The sequence below is a fragment of the Megascapheus bottae genome, chromosome 20 (assembly GCF_031878675.1).
Source record: "Megascapheus bottae isolate mThoBot1 chromosome 20, mThoBot2.hap1, whole genome shotgun sequence".
NCBI classification, from domain to species: domain Eukaryota; kingdom Metazoa; phylum Chordata; class Mammalia; order Rodentia; family Geomyidae; genus Megascapheus; species Megascapheus bottae.
In genome coordinates, this window is record NC_143528.1 from 27,756,113 (window position 1) to 27,780,970 (window position 24,858).

Here is a 24,858-nt window from a genome sequence, read left to right on the forward strand (position 1 = left end):
CAAAGATGCCTAGTAAGACCTATACATAAAAATCTTTTGAACTATAATATTTAAGTTATACACAGAATAATAGTTGTATATGATTGTGTGACATGCATCAGTTGGCTTTTATCTATCTGATTTACTTCTTACTGACCTATAGATACCTTTATGCTATAAGATGAATCTTAATTTATGGAGAATTTCCACAGTGTCAGGCATTTATTTTTTCTCTTTTATTCTGAATTATCATTTAAAAGAAGTTTTCAAAATAAGATTATTTTGATGACTTTCACACTGATAAAATTCTTTTTTCTGCAGTGTGAATTCTACCAAAGCTTGTCTGAATTTATCTCTCTCATGTGAAAAATACCAGTATGGAGGGACAGAAACCCCAAGGTCACTAAACAGTAGAAAAAAAAGAATGAGGGATATGTCTGAAATAGGACCCTGTTAAGATATAACCATCACCAAAGAATCTGTCATTCTAACCAAACAACCTGGAGCAATTTAGTCTTGAACTTCCAGTGCTGTTGCCATGGTTTTTAGACAAAGGCGCTAGGGCTGCTTTCCAATTATATCTTTCAGAATGACAGATAACTGAAACATAGGAAATGAGGTGATAAAATCTCAGGTCACCCAGAAGAGACATGGTATATTCAGCTGACACAGAACTGATATGTAAATTTGTATTTATGTAAAAAATAAAATAAAATAACACCTTTTTGATTTAGAATACAAATGTTATCTTGTGCAAACTCTTTAGACTTTCAGAGGCAATTTTATTCATTATCTAAATTCATTAAAGACAGCTATGTCCTGTGTACTAAAATTTCTCTTATTTTAAACTTCAAGAATTTATGAACTCAGAGGTTATAAACTATGAAAAATGGAAAAATAATATTCTATGAATTCTTATGATAGTCCCAAAGCAGGAATGTTTTCATTACTGTGAAGGTCAAATGCAGAATTCTGTTTTTGTGAGTTGAAGGTATTATTGTAAACTTTGCAGGCAATGAATACTTGGGCTATTTTGGATCATCAGTAATATTTTTATTGTTCTCAGATCAGCAGAAAATTTGCAGTTCTGTTATTAGAGTATAAATGATTCTAATAAATTAGTGAAATCATTAAGTTGGAGTCAGAAGGTCAGATGGAGAGACAATGAGTCAAGTGTCAGAACAATTAATGTTTCTGTAGTCTCAGCGATAAAGCAGAAATGAAGCATTTTAATCCTTAAAATAAAAAATTAATCTAGATGTCTTTAAAATCACCAGGCATCCATTGCTCATGCCTGTTGTCTTAGCTACTCAGGTAGCTGAGATCTGTGAATCTCAATTCCAAGCCAGCCCAAATAGGAAAGTCCATGAGACTCTTATCTCTAATTAATCACCGAGAAAACCAGAAGTAGAGCTGTGGATCAAGTGCCAAAGTGCTGGTTTTCAGCAAAAAGGAGCTCAAGGATAGCTCCTAGCCTAAGAGGTCAAGCTCCAGGATTGGGAGAAAAAAAATCTGGAAAATCATAAGCCTCAGTTTCTTCATCTGTACAAACAGAATGATGATACACACTGTTGGGATTGTGACTTAAAACTAGCTAATACCAATAAAGTATTTAACCTAGGATCTGGCTTAGACATACTAAGTAAATATAGCAGATGCTATTCTACAAATACTGTAACTATATTACTTTCAGGTCATGCCCATCATAACAAGTTGTGCAACTATTGCTGCACAACCAGAGGATGTCAGGAAATTCAAAGGTATAACAATATGAAAACCATCTTTTTTTTTTCTGGTCCTGGGGTTTGAACTCTGAACTTGGGCACTGTCCCTGAGGTTCTTGTACTCAAGGCTATCTCTCTACTACTTGAGCCACAGTATCACTTCCAGTTTTTTCTGAGTAGACTTTTTGGAGACAAGAGTCTCATAGTTTTCCCTGCCAGGTTGGCTTTGAACTGCCATCTTCACCTCTTAACCTCTTGAGTAGCTAAGGATGAAGGCATGAGTCACTAGCATCCAGTAGGAAAATATCTTTGACATAAAACTAGTTGTGTTTGAATTATTGAAAAATATACTAACTTAATAAGTGGTATTTTCAGTTATTTCTAGCATTTGGAGAAGGAAAATTCTACTTGCTCCAAAGTCTGTGATGGTCTCACCTACTTTCTCTTTGGGAATGTTTATTTTAATGACCTTTTTTGAGGGAAATAAAACATTTATGTTAATAACTTGAATATAGCTGTTATAGCTTAATGGAATCGTTTTTGTCATTTGCTTTTTATAAAATTGAAAAATTCTAGCTGGACTTTTGTGTTTGGCTTTTTTATTATATTCATGATACAGTTTCTTTTTTTTTCAGCAAACAGGCTTGATTTTATAATGGAAATAACGAGCATGAGTTGATTTACTTAAGTGATTTCCATTTCCAGATGGTAAGTGCTACAAGACTCAGTCTTTATTTCTATATAAATTATGACTGTGATAAAGGAAAAAGAAAATTTGTTTGTTTTTCCTTAGAAGATTGTGTTTTTGAGACATGCATGTTGGCCGTTTAGAAGTTTTGAGTATACGTGTGCGTGCGTGTGTGTGTGTGTGTGTGTGTGTGTGTGTGTGTGTGTGTGTGTGTGTGTGGTGTATGAGAGAGAGAGGAGAGAGAAAGAGAAAGAGGAAGAGGAGAGGGAGAGAGGGAGGGAGGGAGGGAGGGAAAGAGGGAGAGAGAGAGAGAGAGAGAGAGAGAGAGAGAGAGAGAGAGAGAGACAGAGAGAGAGAGACAGAGAGAGAGAGACAGAGAGAGACAGAGAGAGAGACAGAGAGACAGAGAGAGAGAGAGACAGACAGACAGACAGACAGACAGAATGCAGTGCCTCACATTTACTATGCAGGGCCTCTACCACTTGAGCCACTCTGACAGTCTTTTTTGGGTTGGTACTTTTTTGGAGATAGAGTCTTGCTTTATGCCTGTGCTAGCTTGGACTTCCATGTTTCTATTTGTGCTCATTTGTATGTATTGTTGAGGTAATAGGAATACACCATCTCACCCAGATTTTAGTTGATATGAACTCTCAAACACATTTTACCTGCACTGTCCTCAATCCACGATCCCAATTCTCCACCATCTAAGTAGCTAAGAGGATAGACTGGAGCACTCAGCCTACACAGGGTCCTTTGCTTTGCTTAATTATTCTTTACATGCCATGGTAACGTTTTCATTCATAATCCCTGATACTTGATTTTGTATCATATTCAATACACATACATGCGGTGCATATGCATATATACATATGTGTATATATATATATATAGCATAATTTTACTGAGACTCAATCACTAAATCAATAGAGATCTGGGCAGTTCCAGATGATAATGAGTTGAAACTTTGGTCATTTAGACTTTTTGTGAAGAAGAGCTTCAGTTTGTCATTTATGGTTTCTAAATCAACTTTATAGTCATTCAGATTATGAAACAACTAGTTATGATTAAACCCTGCCCTGCCATTCTTCATCAACTACAAAAGACAACAGTTTCAATAACTTGAAATCATACTTCTTCATGCATCTTAATTCTTCTGTCCACAGGCTCTATGCAATTTAGAAGCAATGCATTTGCCAGGGGAGTAGTAACTAGGTTGGTCTGTTGGCTAGCAAGACCCCCACCTGCAAGTGGGAATTTGAATTCTTTCTTTCTGTGACTAGCATGTCTTCTCATTGAATCATCTAAGGAAAGAAATTTCTCTTATTGTAAAAGCACACTTTGGAAGTGTCTTTAATTCGTGTGACGACGTAGACCCCAAGCAAAGCGTGGCTTTTCACCAGAATTATCCAAATGATGTAGCTGCAAGTGTGAAGAGGATCTTGGTGGCTTACCTTGAAAGAGATTTCATACTGTTCTCCTCCCCAGATTTCCAAGCCTGGATCATAGCCACCCAATTCCCAAAACCATTTTCGATCCACCGCAAAGAGTCCTCCAGCCATAACGGGAGACCTGGGAAACAAACAAAAACAAACAAGCCATCTTTACAGTACTGTGAACAGCAAAGGCAATGAGGTTTCGTTTGGAAAAGAAAATAAGCTTGGAAGTATGTTTATCATTGGAAGCTTTTCTTCATTATCATCATTGTCATCATCATCATTTTTGTGAGAGAGCACAGAGCTTTTTACTGAAAAGGACTTAGGGAAGGAGAAAAGATGGAAGAATCTTTGTGAACATGAAATCTCTTGCAAGGTAGATTCTACTACAGTGAAGATTTCCTCTGTTCATTCTTAGAGACAAACATATGGAGATTAGTGACTGACAGTTTGAGAACATCACTTAGCACTGTGGTTTTTCCCTTACATGAAAGAGATATTACAGTATGAAGCTGAAAAATACCACTGGAGGTGGTTTTTGATGTAATCTTGGAGGATGCATTTAATGAGCATCTATTGAGTACAGGTTAGGTCCAATGGAAAGACTACAAAACAGAACAAAATAGCCTTTGTTCTTTAATTAACATAGCAGAGTCGGAATTTAAAATAGATAATTTTGCCTTGCATCCATCTGTCTTTTCTGTATTATTAAGTTACTTGGGTCTTTTTCTCTTTCTAAGAAATATTCATTCTTAGTTAAGGAATGATTTTCAAGTATTTCATAATGTTGGAATCAATTTTTGCCCATCACTATGTCATTCGACGATTGTAATTTTTAGGTAAGCCTTTGCTGATTTTTTTTAGTTAAAAGGTAGCTCTTATTTTTCAGTACTGGGTTGTAAGTGAAAGCTTTTGGCTAACTGCTTTGATGAATGCTTACTTTGATGGATCCTTTGAAAGCATGTCTGTGTGTGGTTTGAAGAAATAGGCTGAGAAGTTAGGAACATTGCTCAAGGCTGAGTCTAGTGTGTGGCAGAGACAGACTGGACCTCAGTGCTCTGATTTCAAAGCTTTTGTGATTCTCACCTTTATGCTGTTTCTGTTTCAGTGTTTGAGAGGTGGAGGGAGAACTGTACACATAAGGTTAGGAAACATCGCAGAACATCTTCATATGGACTGAGTAGATCCAAAAAATGTTTATCATCTTCATAGTTGATGTGACAGGTTTGAATTTTTTGAAACAAAGAGTAATTGCAAGTAACAACACAGAACATTTAATATTGTTATATAGCTTAAGTTCTTATATAATCATAGTGGACATACTAACCTAGAGACTCAGGATTGAAGCTTGGTAATACTTTATGAAGCACTTTGGCAACATAAACCTAAATTTAAATGCTATTAAGATGGCAGGTGGTCTAATTAGTGCAGTTTAGAAAGGTTTCTTTGAAGGCCTAGAAATCAGGGTCTCATATTTGCAAAGTGGGTGTCAATGAGTGACCATCCCCTTTTGTTTGGTTATTCTCAGGATAGGGATTGAATTTACCTCCTAACTGACCTCGACAGCGAACTTTCTATTTGTGCTTCCATTTACTTCTGAGATGACAAGAATATACCACTGCACCCAAGCATTGATTGAGATAGAGTTTTACAAATTTTATGCCTGTGTTAGCTTAGAGCGGTAGTCCCAAGGTCTCTCAAGTATCTTAACAGGTGGAACAAACAGAAAATGAATGGAAAATAATGTATTTAAATCTAACCAAATTGATCTCTGTTTCCCAAGTATCTTAAGAATTGTGATATTGTGATATTTCTTACATATTTGAGTTTGTAGATTGGGATTTGAACCACAATACATCCAGTGTTAAGCTATTTGGCAATGTTACTCTGAAGTGAAAAAAAATCAAAATGAATACATTTCCTGCCTTGTTAAAGTGAATAGATATTCTCCTCAGAGGAAATGAAAAGCAGCTTATTCTTTTCAGCACATTCTTCTGCTCTCTGATTTTGATTTTTAAATCAAAATGGAACACTAGAGATGTCCCGTCGTAGTACTATTTCCCACAATCTCTCACTTGCCAATCTTTATAACTGCTTGATTTCCTCTAAAACAATGTCAGTGTTTTTGTTTCTTTGGGAATGTGAATATGTGGTAGACATATTTTAATGTAGTTTTGTGTCCACATAACTTTTAAATACCTTAGTATACTTTATAAGCACTGCTTATAACATAAAGAAATCACTCTTTGAGCTTTGCAATTCAAAAGCATCTGCTCTCCTTGGAATACTTTTTAAAATTAATGTGACCATGAAGCAGTGTGTTCTTACTGTAGATTCTTTTTGTCCTCAGGCTACTGAATTATGTGACTTTTCTGAATACTTAGTGAAAGTCAATTTCCTATTTAATACTAAGGCTACTGAACCACATAATAAATATGCTTTCCAGTTTTACTTATGGCTGATTAGTTTGCTTTTGTACAGCAGTTTATACATTCTAAATTTTGTTCAGTTTTAAATCATTGAGACTATAATACCAAAGTTTACTACAACCTATTCTTTATTTGGTACCTGAGAAAAGATTTTATGTTCTCATTTTGCAAATGCCTTTGTCATAGTGTGGAATTGGTCTTTTCTAAATATGATATGTACTTAGACCTTATAAATCCATCCTATAATCACCTCAATACTCTAAACAGTTGTCCAAGTTTGTATTGTTTTCTATTTCACATGTTAATTCTTTTCCTCCTATCTGAAAAAAGTGGTAGAGTTAAAAGAAAAAAATACATCCTTAAAAGACTTAGAAAAGATCGTATTAAGTGAAGTAAGCCAGACTCAAAGGAACTTAGGCTCAATGGTTTCCCTCATTTGTCATAATCAGTAGAAACCTTGGGATCTCCTAGCATAGATTTGCAATAGAGCAAAACCTTGATACAAAAGGCCATATAGTAGGACGCTAAATGAAAGGATCTCTAGGATATAGAAACATAAGCCATATAATGAATGATTGTTGTTCTTAAGGTACTATGTTATCTCTCATCTCTTTTGCTGTCCCTTGGTTATCTCATATTGTTACAGTATCTCACTTTGTTATCTGATATATTGGATATATTTGTATTTGGTTATTTGAAATTGGATAGGGAATGGGGGAAAACAAGATGAGGGATGGGGGTTGGGGGGAGGGAAATGGGGACCAAGACATGTGAAAGTGTATCAATGTTTGGGAATTAATGCACCATCTATCTGCAAATATCATGTAATCCTTCTATTAATTACAATAAAATATATGAAAAAATACATCCTGAGATGTATTTATATCTAATTTTTTCACATTTTCAAGCAAAGATTATTTCAACTTTTAGAAATCTTACATGTCATGTAGTCTTTGGGGTGGAATAATAAATAATACATCACAATAAAAGATAAATGTATGTGAAAGATTTCTTTGAAAATATATTAACAATTAAAACTTAGCTCCAGCAATCCAAATGAAATGTCAATTTAAACTTAGAAAATAAATTGGCTTTCAACTTTCATTCATTTTAGTGGCTATCGAGAGAACTTTAGGCATGTGGGTTGCAATGTGGTTTGATCAGGAATGAAATGGCACAGTTTCCCTTAGGATTCAGTCAAGCCAAGTCAATCAACATAAAGATGAGCCACTCATTTTCAATTATGTAACCAGAAATTTTTTTTCTTGGCTCATGATTCAAAATTCTGACAGATAAAAATCAAATCATTTTCAAATAGGATTCAATTGTGAGCAAAATAGTTTTAGTAAAAACAGTTTTTTTATAACCTGTTATTTTTAAATCACGGTTTTAAATCAGAATTTTGTAAAGAATACTGATAAATTCACTAGTTTCATTTATCTTCAAAATAGTACTATCTTATGCAAGTTAAAAATCATGTACTAATCATCAAAGAAATGGGTCTATAGTTTTTTTTTCTTTGATGAATCTCAGTCTGGTTTTGGGATGAGGGTTATAGTGGTTTCATTCAATGAGTTGGCAAAGAGCCTTCGTTTTCAGTTTCATTGAAGAGCTTGAGAAGTAGTGGTGTGAGCTCTGCTTTGAAGACCTTATAGAATTCAGTTGTGAATCCATCTGGTTCTGGGCTTTCTTGGATGGGAGGTCTCTTACTGCCAGTTCTATTTCAGTGCTTGAAATAGGTCTGTTTAGTTGGATTAGGTTTTCTTGGTTCAGTGTGGGTATGTTAATATTGGCTAGAAATTCATACATTTCTTCTAGATTCCCAAATTTGTTGGCATAGAGGTTTGAAATGTATTTTCTTATGATGCTCTGGATCTTGGTAATTTCTGTATCCTAGCAGAAATTTACAATAGAGCAAAACCTAACACATAAGGCCATATAGTATGACACTAAATGAAAGGACTTCCAGGATATAGAAGCAAAAGACATATAATGAGTGATTGTTGTCCTTAATGTACTATGTTATCTCTCATCTCTTTTGCTGTCCCTTGGTTATCTCATATTGTTACAGTATTTAACCTTGTTATCTGATATATTGTATATATGCTTATTTGGTTATTTGAAATAGGATAGGGAAGGGGGAAAAACAAGATGAAGGGCGGGGATGGAGGGAGGGAAATGGGGACCAAGACATGAGAAAGGGTATCAATGTTTGTGAAGTAATGCACCTTCTATCTGGTGAATGTAATGTAACCCTTTTTTTTTGTATATAATCTTTTCTTTCTTTTTTTTCTATTTTTTTTATTGTAATTAGTAAAAGGGTTACATGATATTTGCCAGATAGAAGGTGCATTAATTCACATACATTGATACCCTTTCACATGTCTTGGTACCCATTTCCCTCCCCCCCCACACCCCCCACCCATCTTGGTTTTCCCCCCTTCCCTATCAAATTTCAAATATCCAAATACAAATAACTTCAATATATCAGATAACAAAGTGAGGTACTATACCAATATGAGATAACCAAGGGACAGCAAAGGAGATGAGAGACAACATAGTACATTAGGGACAACAATCATTCATTATATGGCTTTTGTTTCAATATGTAATGTAACCCTTCTATTAATTACAATAAAAATATATGAAACAAAACAATAAAAATCATGTGATAAATTGACATTTGGATGAGAGAGGACTGGTACACTGTCTTTGTATGAGGAGATGATCTCTGGGGTCAGTAAGTGAAGCAGGTCCTGCCTTGGGGAAAGAGGTTCCTGTCAGCACAAGAGGATGTAGAAAAGGAACATTTGATTAAAATCATAGAAATCTTCACTTCTTTTCAACCTTACCAACTTTGGAATTAGCAATAATAAATGGAGAAATTGCTCACGTAATGTGGAAACAGTGACAATAAGTGAGGAGGTTGAACACTAAGAGACCAGGCTTATATCTGTAGCTAAGAGAGTTGCGTAAACTGAGGCTTGCTCAGCTGTCCCAACTCTCAGAAAAGTTTTGCTGGACAAGTGACTAATCTAGACCATCTCATCATTGTCCTTTTACTCTTTCCCTAGGCAGCACCAGACAGCAAAAATTTTTTTTCATACTATTTTTATTGTAATTAATAGAAGGGTTAAATTATATTCGCCAGACAGAAGGTGCATTAATTCACATACATTGATACCCTTTCTCATGTCTTGGTCCCAATTTCCCTCCTGCTCACCCCCACCCCTCATCTTGTTTTCCCCCCTTCCCTATCCAATTTCAAATAACCAAATACAAATATATCCGATATATCAGGTAACAAAGTGAGGTGCTGTAACAATATGAGATAACCAAGGGACAGCATGGTCTTCATGCATGCTAGGCAAGCACTTTAACCACTAGGCCAAACTCCCGGCCCCAGACTTGAAACTCTTATCTTCAATTAATCTCTACAAAATGGGAAGTGGGGCTTGGCTCAAGGATAGGGTGGTAGCCTTGAGCTGAGGAGCTCAGGGACAGAGCCCAGGGCTAGTTCAAACCCAGGATCCACAGAAAAAAAATGCTTTTGTCTCCGTATCTGCAGTGATTGGCCTTTGTTTGAAGATGGGGTAAAAAAAACAAAACAAAGCAAAACATAACTCTGGATAGCAAAAGGCCACATCAACAGTGTTAGCACATGGAAAAAACTTAGTAGATAGTTTTCATTCTTAATCTTCGGGCCCATGGCCTGGGTACTGTGTGGCTTGGCTGCTCTTTTACACCTAAAATGAATCTGTGTGTGTATTTTGTAGGGTGGTTTGTGCCATTGTACTCTTTCTCCTCCCACAGGAGGAGGATGGGATGGATACCCCAATGTCAACAGAGCTGACACTTCCTGGCAATCCCACACTAACAGGTGCCTGCTCAACAACACACCACAGTTATACATGCTCTATCATTAGAAATAGTAGAATATACTTATTCTCTGCTGACCTCTTCAAAGGTTTCTCAAAATAGATAAACTATAAATATGTTTTATTTTTAAGGTTACTTCCTGTTTACTCTTCTCTCAGTAACTGAAGGAACTGAGACTTCATCTCAAAGCATGCTTTTGGATATCCTCCTCTCCCTGCCATCTCTCCTTTCCTCCTTCCTTTCCCCCAAGACCCCTCTTGCCTTCTCCTCCCCTTTCCTTCTTCCTCTTTCTCCCCTGCCTCCTCTTTTCCCCTCTTTTCCTATGCCTTTTTTCTTCCTCCCTTTCCTTAGTTCCCTCTTCTTTTTTTCTTCTCTTTCCTTTCTTATTTATTTTTTATTTTTATCTTATTCAAGTCTTCTAGTTCTATTCTCACATAGGAACATTGGGTAAAATTACTTTATTCATCCTCTCCTCTCTTTCTTTCTCTTTCTCTTTTCTGCTGGAAAGTCAACCCAGTGCCTTGTAAATTTTAGGCAAATTCTCTATTGCTCAGCTATTCCCCAAGTCTTGAGTTTTTAAATACATTCCCAAGTTATATAGTTTAATTGTATTCAATTTAATTTTATTAAATTCATTCATTTCTAATTTCTAAATGGCCACAGATTTTAGCCATGACTTTGTATTCCATGTTAGGACAATGAATGCAGCATTTGTTTTAGTTATCAATCCTTATGTCATCTGAGGAGTGTAAACTCTGAAAGGACAAATGAGGGCATACTCAGCGGAAGAATCAGATTTTATTAGTTCTCATGTTCACTGGCTTGATGACTAACCTGATTAATAACCTTAAGTAACTCCTAGATTTCTTTTTCTCTGAGTGCCCTGGATGCTATCTGTAGATCAGAAGCAAGTCTGTGTCTGCAATCACTACCAGTCCAGCTGGGCTACCGTGTCTGCTTCCTTTCTGCCATCTGCTGAAGTGGCTCTGTAGCCATGAGCATATTCTGCTTGATATCCCTGGATTGTGTCTTCTGGGCCACTGTTGCCATAGGCCCTAAGCCTTGTCACTTGGTGACAAGGTATCCTGCTGTTCTTACATAAAACATGGCTGACATCCCTTGGTTATCTCACATGGTTACAATTTTTTACCTTGTTATCTGATATATTTTATATGTGCTTAATTGGTTATTTGAAATTGGATAGGGAAAGGGGGAAATCAAGATAAGTGGGGTGGGGGGGAAGGAAATGGGGACCATGTCATGAGAAAGGGTATCAATGTTTGTGAAGTTATGCACCTTCTATCTGGTGAATATAATGTAACCCTTCTACTAATCACAATAAAAAATTATTAAAAAAATGGCTGAGATTTTATACCATATAAGGGCTCCCAAACTCTTTGCTTCCCACTTTGTTTGAAAACACAATGGTCCTGTCTTCTTAGAGTCTTGCTGCAGAGGTAGCTTTTGAGTCCTCACTCTGTGCTGAGGCACAGAGTTTGTCAGGGTCTGGTATTCCCTCACCATCTCCATTCCTCCATGGAAGGATGCTTTTCCTTCTGATTTCCATTTTCCTAGTCCAAGCTCTTATCTCCCGTCAAGACAGACATCAAAAGAAACAAAAAATGATGTGAAATGGCAGAGCAAATTGCTTATTTTATCAGTAATTGGAGACTGTTCAGAAGGTAAAAATCCTCACTGCAGAATAGGAAGCTTTTCTTCTTGGATACAAACACAACTTTTCATTCATAGGATAAATGCTAGTTATTAAAATCCAAGCATGGGTGAAACTGCAGGAAAGCTTGTTTTATGCTTCATTTATTTAATAAACATTAGACAGTTGCGTCCTATGAAAACATTACCCCTTCATCTTAGGAAGGAATGTAAAATATGCCTTTTCATTGCAGCACTGATTGCAACTCCAAGGCAATTTTTAAGTTATGTCAAGCTAGAATATACTAAATGTGTCATGGATTCTTAATGTTGCATATCAACCATTTAGTTTTTTAATAAATTTATACTACATGTCTATTTCTTGCTTAATGACTTTAAATTCTCCAAAATAAATCAGGGTGCTAAGTGTGATGGTTCAGGCCTCTAATTCTAGCAATGGGAAGGCTGAGACAGAAGAATCTTGAGCTAGAGACCAGCCTAGGATACGAAGAGAACCCTAGAAACAAACAAACAAACATCTGAAGAAAAGTATCTAAAATTTAAAAAAAGCACACCAAACTTCTGGGCCAAAGCATCATCATATTTTACCCCTCTGTGTCAAGCTTATCTATTAAAAAATTCCACCTAACTTTTTATGGTGGGAAATAAAAAGTGAACCTTTGTTATATAGTATTGGACTTAACCCATCTCTTTCTTAGTAGAAGGAGCTGTGAAACATATTCCCCAATATGCAAGCCCAGTTTACCATGGAAAGGGGTGTCTATGTATGTCCCTTGGTCTTGGTTGTGGGATCATGGCTCCCCTGACTCATGGCCTATGGGCAGAGTTGATGCCCTGTCAATCCTGGGGCCATCTGGTTTAGAAAAGACCAAGCATTTTCTGTTTCGTTTGTTGGACTACATTGTTTTTGAATTCTGAGCTACTTCCCAGGAATTCAGCCTGCCTGGAAGTTTCCAGGTTAGCAGGAAGCACCCAGAACGTCAAGAGCGCTTGTCACACATCCAACAACATGGATTTGCCTTACTTGCGACATTCAGTTCTTATTATTTCTTGGATCATGGAAACTGCCGGAAGCTGTGGAGTCTTGTTGTTCCCTAGATGCATAAAATTCTATATAAAGATTTGAGAGAATATTCTGTGTGTCTGAAACGCCAATGCTGATGAATTTCAGATACTTATCTCAGTAGCTGTGGGACTGAGTGCCACCGAAGAATCTTAATCCGTGGATGAACCCATTCAGGTTTCTGATAGAGTCCTTTGATGTCAGCACAGAGGGCAGATTCAATGCTGAAGGCACCTGAGGAGAGGCCTGCTACAGTGACAGTGGCATTCTCTTAGGTGAGAGGAGGGAGGGTTTGTGCTAGTGTTGTGGGAATAGAGATGCATGGGAAGATGCTTAAGAGGTGAAAGTGCAGGACTTGTTGGTTGGTGTGGAGAGTGGCTGGTTGGGGTGAGCCAGGACTAGCTAAGATATCTAATTAAATAGGAAGTATGGATAGAGCAGGGATGCAAGAAACAAAGGGTCTTGGAAGAAGCTTCATGAAGAGAGCCAAAGTTTCTCCATTCTATGGTATTGTATGTTAAGATATACAAACATAATAACAATAAAAATTTAAAAATATACCTCAATTCTATAAGCAACTTTTGCAAAGGTGTCTTTTCTTTTCCTTCCTTCCTTTCTTCTTTTCTTTCTTCTTTTCTTTCTCTCTCTCTTTCTCTCTTTCTTTTTCTTTCTCTCTTTCTTTTTCTTTCTCTCTTTCTCTTTCTTTCTTTCCTTCTTTCTTTCTTTCTTTCTTTCTTTCTTTCTTTCTTTCTTTCTTTCTTTCTTTCTTTCTTTCTTTCTTTCTTTCTTTCTCTCGTGGGTCATGAGGCTTGAACTCTGGGCCTGGGTGCTGTCCCTGAGTTCTTCAGCTCAAGGCTACTACTCTACCCTTGAGCCATGGCCCTACTTCCCTGTTTTTTTAAGTTTTGAATCGTATTTTTCTTTCATTCATTTTTATTGTTATAGTAAAGGTGATGTACCGAGGGTTACAATTCATAAGTCAGGTAATGACATTTCATGAACAGTGTCACCCCTTCTCTCACTCTCTCCCAGTTTTCCTCTCATCCCCATGCACACATTGTATGGTTCCTACCACACAGCTTTACATAGATTCCATGGCATTTTCTCAATGAATGTTTCCTTGTACTATTCTTGCCTATAGTTGCTAATAAACCTGAAATGACTTGATCATATATCCACGTTAGAGATTTATTAGCAAGTAAACCAGCTTGTGTCTGTCACAGGTGTTTTGGTGTTGTTTGATTTTCTGCTAAGTCAGGGAGGCTCTGCTCTGCAGGAGAGCTCGTACTAATATTGTTGCGAAACAAACTTTTCATTTTGGTATCAAACCTACAGAACTATTCCTCATAAAGGAAACCAGAGAGGGAAATGCACATGGGTCCAGGGCCAAGGTAAAATAATATTACCTGATAGAGTCTGGTGCTGTAACATAAAGAAGAGATGATTTTTTTTGGCCCTGATATAATAAAGAAATACTATAAAGCTTCAAAGCCACCTGTAACAAAAATACACATATACAATTACAGCAGTAAAAGAACAGAAAAGAAATTGATTCTGATAGTAGAAGCTCTCTTCTATTGCTAGGATATTTTACAGTTTTCACCTTTAACCATGATTCCCCAGTGGGACAGACAAACACTGGGATTTTTTTTAAATCTCAGTATTAAAAAGAAAGAAGTACTCAGTACTTTAGGTTTTGGGTAATCATTTAGACATAGATAACTCCATCTATCTATAATTTCATCCCATGCTTAGAGCAGGGATGAAATACAAAATGTGGTTGTCATAAGAACCTGGGTGGCATGGGTGCCCAGAGGGAGGAACCTTGACCAGTTTAATGGAGCCAATCTGATTCCTAGTGTGGAGTTCCTTTCTTATTCGATCAGCAAGACAGCTAAATAACATACGTATCTATCTATTAGCTCTAGGAATTCTTGAAACTGAAACAGCTCTGAAAGACTCAGGGATGCAATGATCTGCTTTAACTTGTATCTTCAAAGCACATTTTGTCTGTTCTTAAAAAGGCAAAAGATTAACATTTGGAAATTTCCATCCATGTTACTTGTCCCTCCTTAAATAGAGTGGTTTTCTCTTCCTACTTCATGAAGATGTTGAGAAGCTGAAGTGGAGAAGGGTAGTGTTAGAGCTAAGAGCCTGTGTTGAGTGTTCAGTTTCTCTGTAGATTTTCCTGGATTTGACTCATTTATCAATTTACACTTTGCTTTAGGAATTGCAAGTTGCTGTTACCACTGGCCTCTAAATATTCAGTTTTGGCTAGAAATAGAAGAGAGAGCAACCTGAAGGTCATTCTATACACTGATGCATTCTAACATAAAAGAAGAGCCCAAAGATTCCCCTTTATGGCTCTTGCAATATGACACCTATCAATATTTCTTTGGGGGACAAAAATATGTGAGAGATGTGGAAAGAGATGGCTTCTCCCCACTTCTGTACATGGACGAATTCTTATCAAGTGTGAACTTTAATGGTATATTTTCAGGTGCTTTTATTCTTCTCTTACTTCAACAGTATTGTTCAGATAACCATATTCTGTGAGCAGGTTTCCTGTGTGGTCATAGTATTTTCTGTTCTTTAGAGCTGAAAAAAACAACCCCAAACAAACCAAGAAGCCCATTCATTTTTCTGAATGTCACGGCTCACAGGTGAAGAAAAAGTGGCCATGTGATGAAGCTGGATATTGTCTGGAGAATTAAAGCTTTCATCTCAGGGGAAAGAGGAATGCTTGCTTACAAGACACTGTGTGCTTTACTCTCTTGTGACCCAGACATGTTGTCCAGGCAATGTGAACTAAGGATATGGGGGCAAAAAGAAAAGAACACAGAAAACATCAAACCATGGAGGGAGTTTTTTTTTGTTTTTTTCTCCTCCCTCTGGCTGTTTAGGAAGCTCATACCCCTTTTCTCATTTTTAATCATTGCTACCATGTTCCTGTTGGCCCAATGTGGCCAAATTCTCAGGCATCTGTGGGTTGCTAATTATATTCAGAGATCTCTGCTTGCTAAAATTCATGAACTTCAGGCATTTAGTAAATATTGGCTTAGCATATTCTAAACTATCTCAAGAGCCACATTCTGTACTAGAGGACATCATCTTAAAACACATGAAAACATAGTCATGATAACATAACTGCAAGTTGGATGATGTTCTATATTATTTTCCTTGGTCATTTCTTGTTGGTACTTCTAGCATTAGTAGTTATTAGCAGCTTCTGCTTTTTATTCTTAATTTATTAATAAATGAATGAATGTGATATATCATATCCTCAGAAGCTTGAAGGGAAGCATATCTACAGTGCAAGGGAGAGAAAGGCACAACATTGAACCTGGGGGATTCCCACAGTGCAAGAGGTTTAGCCAGATATGGAGCTGGGAAGCAGTTAGAACACGCTGCTAGAGGGCAGGGCTCTACACAGAGCCAGGATATATTCCAGTAACAATAGTAACTGATAACATGGCCCCAAACACCTAATTCCATGCCAGGTATGGAGCTAAGTGTTGTTTCTACTTTATCTAGATTTATTTCCACAATTTCCCTACAAGTTATGCACAGTTGTTACTCTCATTTCAAAGGTGGGAAAACTCAGATTAGAGGGAGAACTTAAAGAGCTGCTGAAGTCACATGGCTGAGCAGTTTGAATCAAAAGAATGGGATACCATGCCTAGTAAAATATCTTTCTCCTATCATTTTCTCCTCCTCCTCCTCTTCTTTTTCCTCTCTCCCTCTCCCTCTCCCTCTCCCTCTCTCCCTCTCCCTCTCTCCCTCTCTCCCTCTCTCCCTCTCTCCCTCTCTCCCTCTCTCCCTCTCTCTCTCTCTCTCTCTCTCTCTCTCTCTCTCTCTCTCTCTCTCTCTCTCTCTCTCTCTCTCTCTCTCTCTCATCACTTCATAGATAGTGAAGTCTCACTGAAAGGAATAAACTAGAAAATGTGTGAGCATATTTCTATCCTTCAGAGGTTACGTTAGTAGAATAGTAGGAGTAAGAATTGGAGCAGGATGCCAGGAATAGGGCTTCTAGGTGGGAAAGCTCAGTGCCTCTTCCAGGGATTGAGGTCTAAGAATCTTTGAATTGTATCCAAAGCAGAGACAGTAGGGTTAGGAACATAGAATGAATTTAAGGGATTCTGTGGATTTAGAATAATCTGGGAATCATCTGTAGAATCAGGTACAACTGTGAATTCTGCTTGGGGAGCATTTGTTTTTGAGTTTTCTGTTCAAAACGCACATGGGTGATTCATTAACTAGTTCAGTAGATTAACTGGATAGTAGAGTGGAGACTGATCAGAAACTCCTGGGATAATGCTGTAGATACAGGAACAGATTTCTCACCATCAGCATGAAGTCATATGAAAATGACCCAGAACAGATTGGCTGAGGACAGAACCGGGCTCAAGATCTGAGGATATTAGATTCTCATGGAAAAGTTTAAGGAGAGAGGCAGGAAGGAAGCTGAAATCATGTCAGAGAAGGAAAGCGATGAGAAGGACCAAGGATGAAGTAGTGATAAATGGAGAAGCTGACAGAAGTTAGTGTGACATGGAACTAATGCATATCAAAATATACAAACCATTAAACACATTTATTTGAAAAAAATTACAAAGATGTCAGGATTATTGTTTATATTACCATTCTGATATCTGATGACTAGCATGTGCCTCAGTTAAAACCTAGTATTCTGATTGGTTTGGCTCTTTGCCTGTGGGAGACTGAAAGACATAGCTCTAAACTTTGCAAATCAAAACCCCATACTGCTTCCAATTTGACTGTGTGAGATGCTGAATGTTGTCTTTGCAGTACTATGCAGGGGGGTATCCTGGGCAAATAGCGTTTATCTTGATGTCATAGCCCCAGCTCATCTGTATCAGATACTGGCATTTTTATGGAATGGGTCATCAGACCCAGATGAAGAAAAATGGAAGTTATTGTGCCCTAGTGTACCAGCCCTGCCTCTATGACAGCAATTGTGTCCTTGTCCCTGATACAGATACTTGAAACACTCAAGTCTAATGAATTTTCAGCCCTGTCTGGAAATGTTCCCTTGGTGGCACATGGCAAGCTTGAAAAAATATTTAAAGGTTACCAAAGGTTAATAGTTTCTCAACTTTCTATTTTTTTCCAAAATAATAAAACCCAAATCCTTTCAGGCAAGGAGATTCAATAACCAACCACAATTATAATAGTGACACTATATGGGTATTATTTCGCCAATAATTTGTTTTTATCTAACAGTTTTGCTGTATTTATTTTGCAACCTATCTCTTTCTAAAATTATTTCACATATTTTTAAATTAAGGGCATGGACATAAATATGACTAGAAAAGAAATAGAGCATCAAAGAACATGTAAAGGGAAAAAAGATAAAATTCCTATAAACCTAAGCAAGGTATGTGACTTATCTAAACATCATTGTAGCTTTATTCCTAGTAGATTAAATAAACTTTGTTTACGAATCTAAAAGAATTATAGACTCTTAGCTTAGAATCACCCGGAGAGAAGTAGAAATTAACTGAATAGCATTAACATATGCATGTATATGTGTTCCTATGTGAAGATGTATGTGTGTGTGTGTGTGTGTGTGTGTGTGTGTGTGTGTGTATGTGTGTGTGTATTTTCAAAGGGCTTACAGCAGACTAATCATGGATAACTGTTCATCAGTGATTAGGTTCTAGTTACCCTTAACCTACTTTTGCTAATGGCAAGGAAAATAAAATGAAGAGCCACTTTCTCTCTCAAAGTTGAGATTCACTTTATTAGGCAATAGTTTTTACACTTCTTCAAAATCTCATGAATACAATTTAAATTCAGAGAATTGCTTTTATCCCATTCATAAAAGAATCCATGCATTTTAAAGTCCTTATGTACAAGCCTAGAAAACTCTTGTTTAAAATTGAGGTATCTCTTCAAAAATTCTAGTCACTCTCAGGTATCTTAATCAAATGGCTCCAATAGAGTTGTCTCAAAAAGAATAACAAAGAATTTATAGATTTAGGAGGGAGTCTGGAAAGATCCATTCTCTGTGGGCATATTAGTTCCTTTTCTTTTGGTAACTTTCTTCCAATTCTGATACCTTAGGCATATCTTGATATAATAGGCCATTTCCCTAGACTTCTCCAACATGTGAATCTACAGTGATTCTGAGTTAAACACATGAGATCCGTATACTTAGTGAAATATAAAACACATGGCTAATAATGCAGGCTTTGTTCAGGTAAAAAAATCTAGGGATGATACTAAGTATTTGTTTTGATCAGACCTTTGGTAATAGATACCCTTAAGAGACCAACCCATTATTCTCTCCCTTGGTTGCACACTGCCCTAATCCAGGCTTCAGGGGCAAAGGAATAAAAGGTAATTAGAATATGTCATCTACTTCCCGCCTACAGGAATTAGCACGGAAGTCCAGTACAATTACATGGTGACAGTGCTGAAGACTGAAGCCAGTGGAGCTGCCCGTCTCTGCTACATAAAGCAGGTCATCCAGTTACTACTGGACAGCAATTTCCAGAAAATCCTGTAATTAGGTTGTGGAATGGTGGCAAATAGGATGAACTGAAGAGGCTGATATGTGGCCCAAAGTAATTTGGTTTCCACTAAAGTGTGCTGCAACCCACACCCTTCCTATTTATTAAAGCCCTATAATATACCATGTTATACTATTATGGAGGGTAATGGCAAGTCAGGCACTTAACTATAATGAAATTAGATTTCTCCTCGCCTGCACCAGAGGCACAGTGACATTTTCTTGTAAAAGCTGTGAAAGTGGTTTCTCAAAAATAGGCTTGACAATCAAAAAAAAAAACATCCTGAATTTCACTTCACCATAAAGAATAAAAGAGCTAAAAGCTGATGAGGCTGAGCACTTTAGCGTTTCCTTGTCCTTCTTGCTTTTAATTTGAAGTTGGTGTAGAGCCAGACAGGTAGAGGAGTAGGAAGGCATCTAGTCAAAGAACCTTTTTGTTTTATCAGTCTACAAGAACAGGAGATGGTTTTCCTTTTATACAAAGTGCAGAACAACACACAATAACGGTCCTGCCTTGCAATTTGAGTCCTGGCTTCAGATGTTACCTTGAATTTGCCTTTTTGTTTTCAGTGGTAACTGAAGTTTGAACTCAGCCTCAGCCTTGGAAGGCCATCGCTCTACCACTTGAGCTGTGTTTTCAGTCCTGTTGGCTGTTTTGGTTTGTTTTCCATATTGGGTTTCATGTTAACTTTGTCCTGGTTAGCCTTGTAGCACAATTCTTACTCTACCTCAGGAGTTGTTGGAATCACAGGCATATCTCTCCATACCTAGCTTTTTTGTTGTTTTTTATTTTTGTTTTTGAGATAAAGTCTTGCTAACTTGTCCTGTGGGCCTCAATCTGAGATTCCCCCACCTCTTTCCCCTTCTCTGTATCCTGATATTTGGAATTATAGGTATGTGCCAACTACCAAAGCCGTTTGCAAAGTCTATCTTTTGTTATATCCCTTTGAAGTCTAGATATCAACAGAAAAAGAAAAATTTTAAAGATTAACAAAAGATGCGCCTTCATATTGTGATGTTAGGAGATAATTTTAAGGTTATCAAGGCGCCTGCTCTTTGTGGAAGGGAACACCAAAATAATTGGTATTCTTGTCTTTCAATATCTTGTGTTTTTTGGGGGGGCAGTCTGGGCCTTGAAACTCAGGGATCCTGGGCACTGTCTCTCAGCCTCCAACCCTTTTTGCTCAAGACTAGTGTTCTGCCACTTGAGCCATAGTTCTTCTTGCTTTCAGGTAACTAATTGGAGATAAAAGCTTCATATACTTTCCTGTCTGCATTGGAATCACGATCCTCAGACCTCAGCCTCCTGAGTAGGTAGGATTATAGGCGTGAGCCCATGGGTGCCCTGCATTTTTAATCTTTATTATTCATTTGGCAAATTAATAATGTCTTGTGTTTGGAGTAGAATCTAATCTCAGATGTGAATAGGTCTAATCACTCTGCCTGGAGATGATATCAGGAATCATGCTACCAGAAGAAGGATAAATCATAGTCATTTATTTGAGAATCACTAGGAAGGCCCAAATGCACTCATTAAAAATTCGTGTTAGGGTACCAATGCCATTGACGAGCCCAGTACTGTGTTAGGCATTGTAGCTCTCAGAGAGAGAGAGAGAGAGAGATGTCAATGGTTCCTGGCAAGCTGTGTAGCATGGAGCTTCCTGCTGGGCCTCTGAGGCGGAAATGCTTTTCTGAATCTGGCCAGCTGGAGCCTGAGACTGAAAACAAGCTGACTCATCATAATTGTACCACAGACAGTGGGAAGTTTGCTGCAAATCAACAGTCTGAGTTCCCTAGGGGAAAAGAGGCACTCCAGCAATAACGAGGAAACTTAATCACTCCAGCTCCACAACTCAGCAGGTTCCCCAACGCTCAGGAAGACAGTACTGCATCAAAAGCAACAAAATGTTCCTTGTGGAGAAGATTCATGGATGTGAGTAGAAAGTGTGTTCAAGTGACTAGAAACACAATGGACTCTTAAAAAGATAACACCTGTGGTAGAGTGAATCAAGCTGTTTACACTCAGAGATCCTAAGGAATGGCTTGAGATCAGATGGTACAAGTGAGAAATCAGGAGTTTCATGAAGATCCTATAACTTTGATTGACTCCACTGGCAAATCCAGACAAATGGTTAGCTGCTGTTCTCAAGCTCCAGTCATTTGAGTAGTTATCACATTTTATTCCTACTCATGATATTTGATAGAGCTATCTGCCTGCATATCTATCTATCATCTATCTATCTATCTATCTATCTATCTATCTATCTATCTATCTATCTACCTAAATCTATCTTGAATTTCATTCTGAACATAGAAGCTACTTCACTTCAATTACTGAATTAAAAATAATTTTATTTTATTTTATTGTGAAGGTAATGCACAGAGGGGGTTATAGTTACATAAGTAAGGTAATGAGTACATTTTGTGTCAAATCATTGTTATCTCCTCCCTTGTCTTTCTTACACTTTCTCTCCCCCTGGATCCTTCTCCTCCACAACGGTAAAGTTCATTTCCAGCATCCCATCTTGTGAGTATCGCTGTTGCATTAGTTCACCTTTTGTCCTTTGTCTCACCATTTTCTTATTGCTGTTTCCTTCCCCAGATCATATAAATACACATAGAAGATACAGGGTAGCAAAAGCAAAAACAGTGATGACAGTGATAAGCCAAAAGGGGAAAAATGTAAGAAAAAAAAGGAAGAACTTTACACAGTATATTATCAACAACAACAATAATTTAATAATTGAAGTAAAATAACTTCTAAGTTCAAGATGAAATTCAAGATAGCTAGCTAGATGGAAGAAAGGATGGCTGGCTAGCTGGACAGATGGACAGATAAATGGACAGACATACAAATAGATCTCTATCTGTATTAATATTTCCACTCAAGCATTCTATCTGGAAGTTTAAGAATCTCTATGTTTCACAAGTTGTAAAATTGGGATTGGAGTTATACATAGGTCCTCTTATCCTTAAAAATTGGAGGAACATGAGAAGATAGTTGTGTAAAGATGCAGTTGATGTCCGTTGTCATTACACTGAAAATTAGCAAAGGCAGAGAATACTTAACTTCTTGTCCTGGTTCCTGAAACATACCATAGTGAATGGCCTGCTTAGAATCTCTGAATATTCACTGAATAATGCATTCATCATAAGCTCTGGGAACAATACAGTTTCAGAAATCAAATTATACATATATCATGTATGGATTTTCTCACATGTGTACATTTCTTAACTGTGTATACTTGTGATAGCAGAAATATTAAAAGATGATTTTTATCAGAGAACTCTATAACAGAATAAAACATACTTAATTCTGCGGCCTAAGAGGAGTGTATGTATAGAAAGTATTTATTTTAGGATATTCTAGTTAGATACTTCACATTATTTAAGGGTATGGAAAGACCTGGAATATCTTATATGATGTGAAGTAAGCCAGACCCACAGAAACATAGGCTCCCTGGTTTCTCTCGTTTATAATAATTAGTAAATGCCTATGACAGTCCTAGCAGAGGATCACAATATCACCACATAAAATGATGCTAATCAAAATAATGACGATATGGAAACATGAGGTTTTTCTTTTTGTTGTTGTTTTGTTGTTCTTTTATTCCTTTTTTAAAAAGTTTATATTTTGCAGTTTTTTGTCTTTCATTATTTTCTCCTCTGGTTTATTCCCAGTGGTCAATGTTTCTGAATTTGTTACCCTTTGTCCTGTATATAAGTTTATGTGATTTGTGGAAAGGAAGGGGAATCCCAGAAATGGTGGAACAAAGGGCAAATCAATGCAACAGAGTATTCACTAGACATTATGTTGGAAATGAACTTTACAACTGTGGTGGGGAGGTTGTGAAGGGGAGGGAAGTGGGAGCAAATGAGAGTGGGTCCCGTTGTTTGAAAAGAAGTGAACTCATTATCTTGCACATGTAACTAACCCCTCTGTTTATCCCTTTGCAATAAAAAAGTTACTCAAGAATGTTGTATCATCATGTTTGCCCTGGAATCAGAAACTTCTGAAAAAGTCAAGAACTGCTTTAAAACTCTAAGCAAAAGCAAATCTATTTATTGCCCTTCCACATCAACGAATACAAGGGTGAATATGATTTAATTTGGAGAACTTTTTCAGTGTGCAGTTCTCAGAAACCTAAGGAGGGGAACATGAGAAGGTGTTTCATAATTTATAAGGCAAGAAAAATTACTAACATCAAAGCAAGGCAATGGTTACATAAAGAACATTAACCTGTAAAAATGAGGTGATAAGAACTATATTTGGGATTGGAGTTTTCAGACACATTAAGGCCTGAATTCTCCTTTTTGTCAGTTATTGAAATTCTCATGAAGGCAACTACAGTATGTGATATGGATTGGTCAATTAGGAATGACAGTAATAATTTAGCTTTTTTATAAATGCTAAAATGCATCTTACTACTAAACTAGCAATTTTACATGATAGTTGTTATTTACAGCAACAAACTGAACTTTTTATACATAATGGTCGCATTTCTACACTAGAGGAAAATCAATCTCTGTTACTGTTAAATAATAATGTCCTAATTTTTCTATAGATTGCAGATTTTAAGCCTTTATCCTGCAAATTGTTCAAACAGTTTTGTAGCTTTACTCTCTTTGTACACAAAGAAGACTGATAAACAACCCAAATACACTCAATTGTTTAGAATTTGAAAATATTTTCCCATATAATTATTCCCATATAATTATTTTTGGGATAGATAATATTCAAATAGCACTGTTTTGTTTTCTACAGTTCATGTTCCTGGTAAAGCTTTAAAACTTCAATTTTATGTTAAGTAACACTTTAAGTAGTGGTAAACACACAGATACTATGACTTTCTTCTTTAGGGAAAGATATCCCCAACTTTAACTGGAATACCAGAAACATATATTGCCTTCCCATCCCAACAGGTTTTCCAGAATGGCAAGTGAGGGTGCAGATCAAATGAAAAAACTTGATAACTTAGGGTAACTAAAAGAAATAGATCAGAGATAAGTATCCTCATCCTGTATTGTGGGCAATTTGTTGCTGTAAATATTTCTGTGTATATACCACTTTAAGTTTTCACTAAGTGTAGAACTTACATGCTTGAGTCAAAGAGTAAGACCATTTTTGACATTTTTGAGTATAAATTTCCAACTTACTTTCTAAAATCATTTAAGTATCATATAAAGTTATGCTCCAGCAGACAATATCTTGCTTTACATGTACTGAGAATTTACATTAAAAACAAACCATCAAATTTTGCAGGCTAGGTTTAGCAATTCATGCCTGTAATTCTAGATATTTGAGAAGACTAGGTAGAAGGATTGCAGTCTGAAGCTTCCCCAGGGCCAAAATAAATAAACAAATAAAGTAAAAGAGAATGAGAGAGATAGGGGGAGACCTTATAATTAAAGAGAAAACAGAGTGTGGCTCATATGACAATGCACCTGCTTAGCAAG

General features: G+C 36.9%; 1 protein-coding gene across 1 annotated transcript in view; it reads right to left on the reverse strand.

Moving 5' to 3' along the window:
• Galntl6 (polypeptide N-acetylgalactosaminyltransferase like 6) overlaps positions 1–24,858 on the reverse strand; it is a 780,159-nt gene that overhangs the window by 75,837 nt on the left and 679,464 nt on the right. The window contains exon 8 of the mRNA XM_090354193.1: positions 3,843–3,960. Coding sequence (XP_090210319.1) covers positions 3,843–3,960 — 118 coding nt within the window. The remainder of the gene's footprint in view (positions 1–3,842; positions 3,961–24,858) is intronic.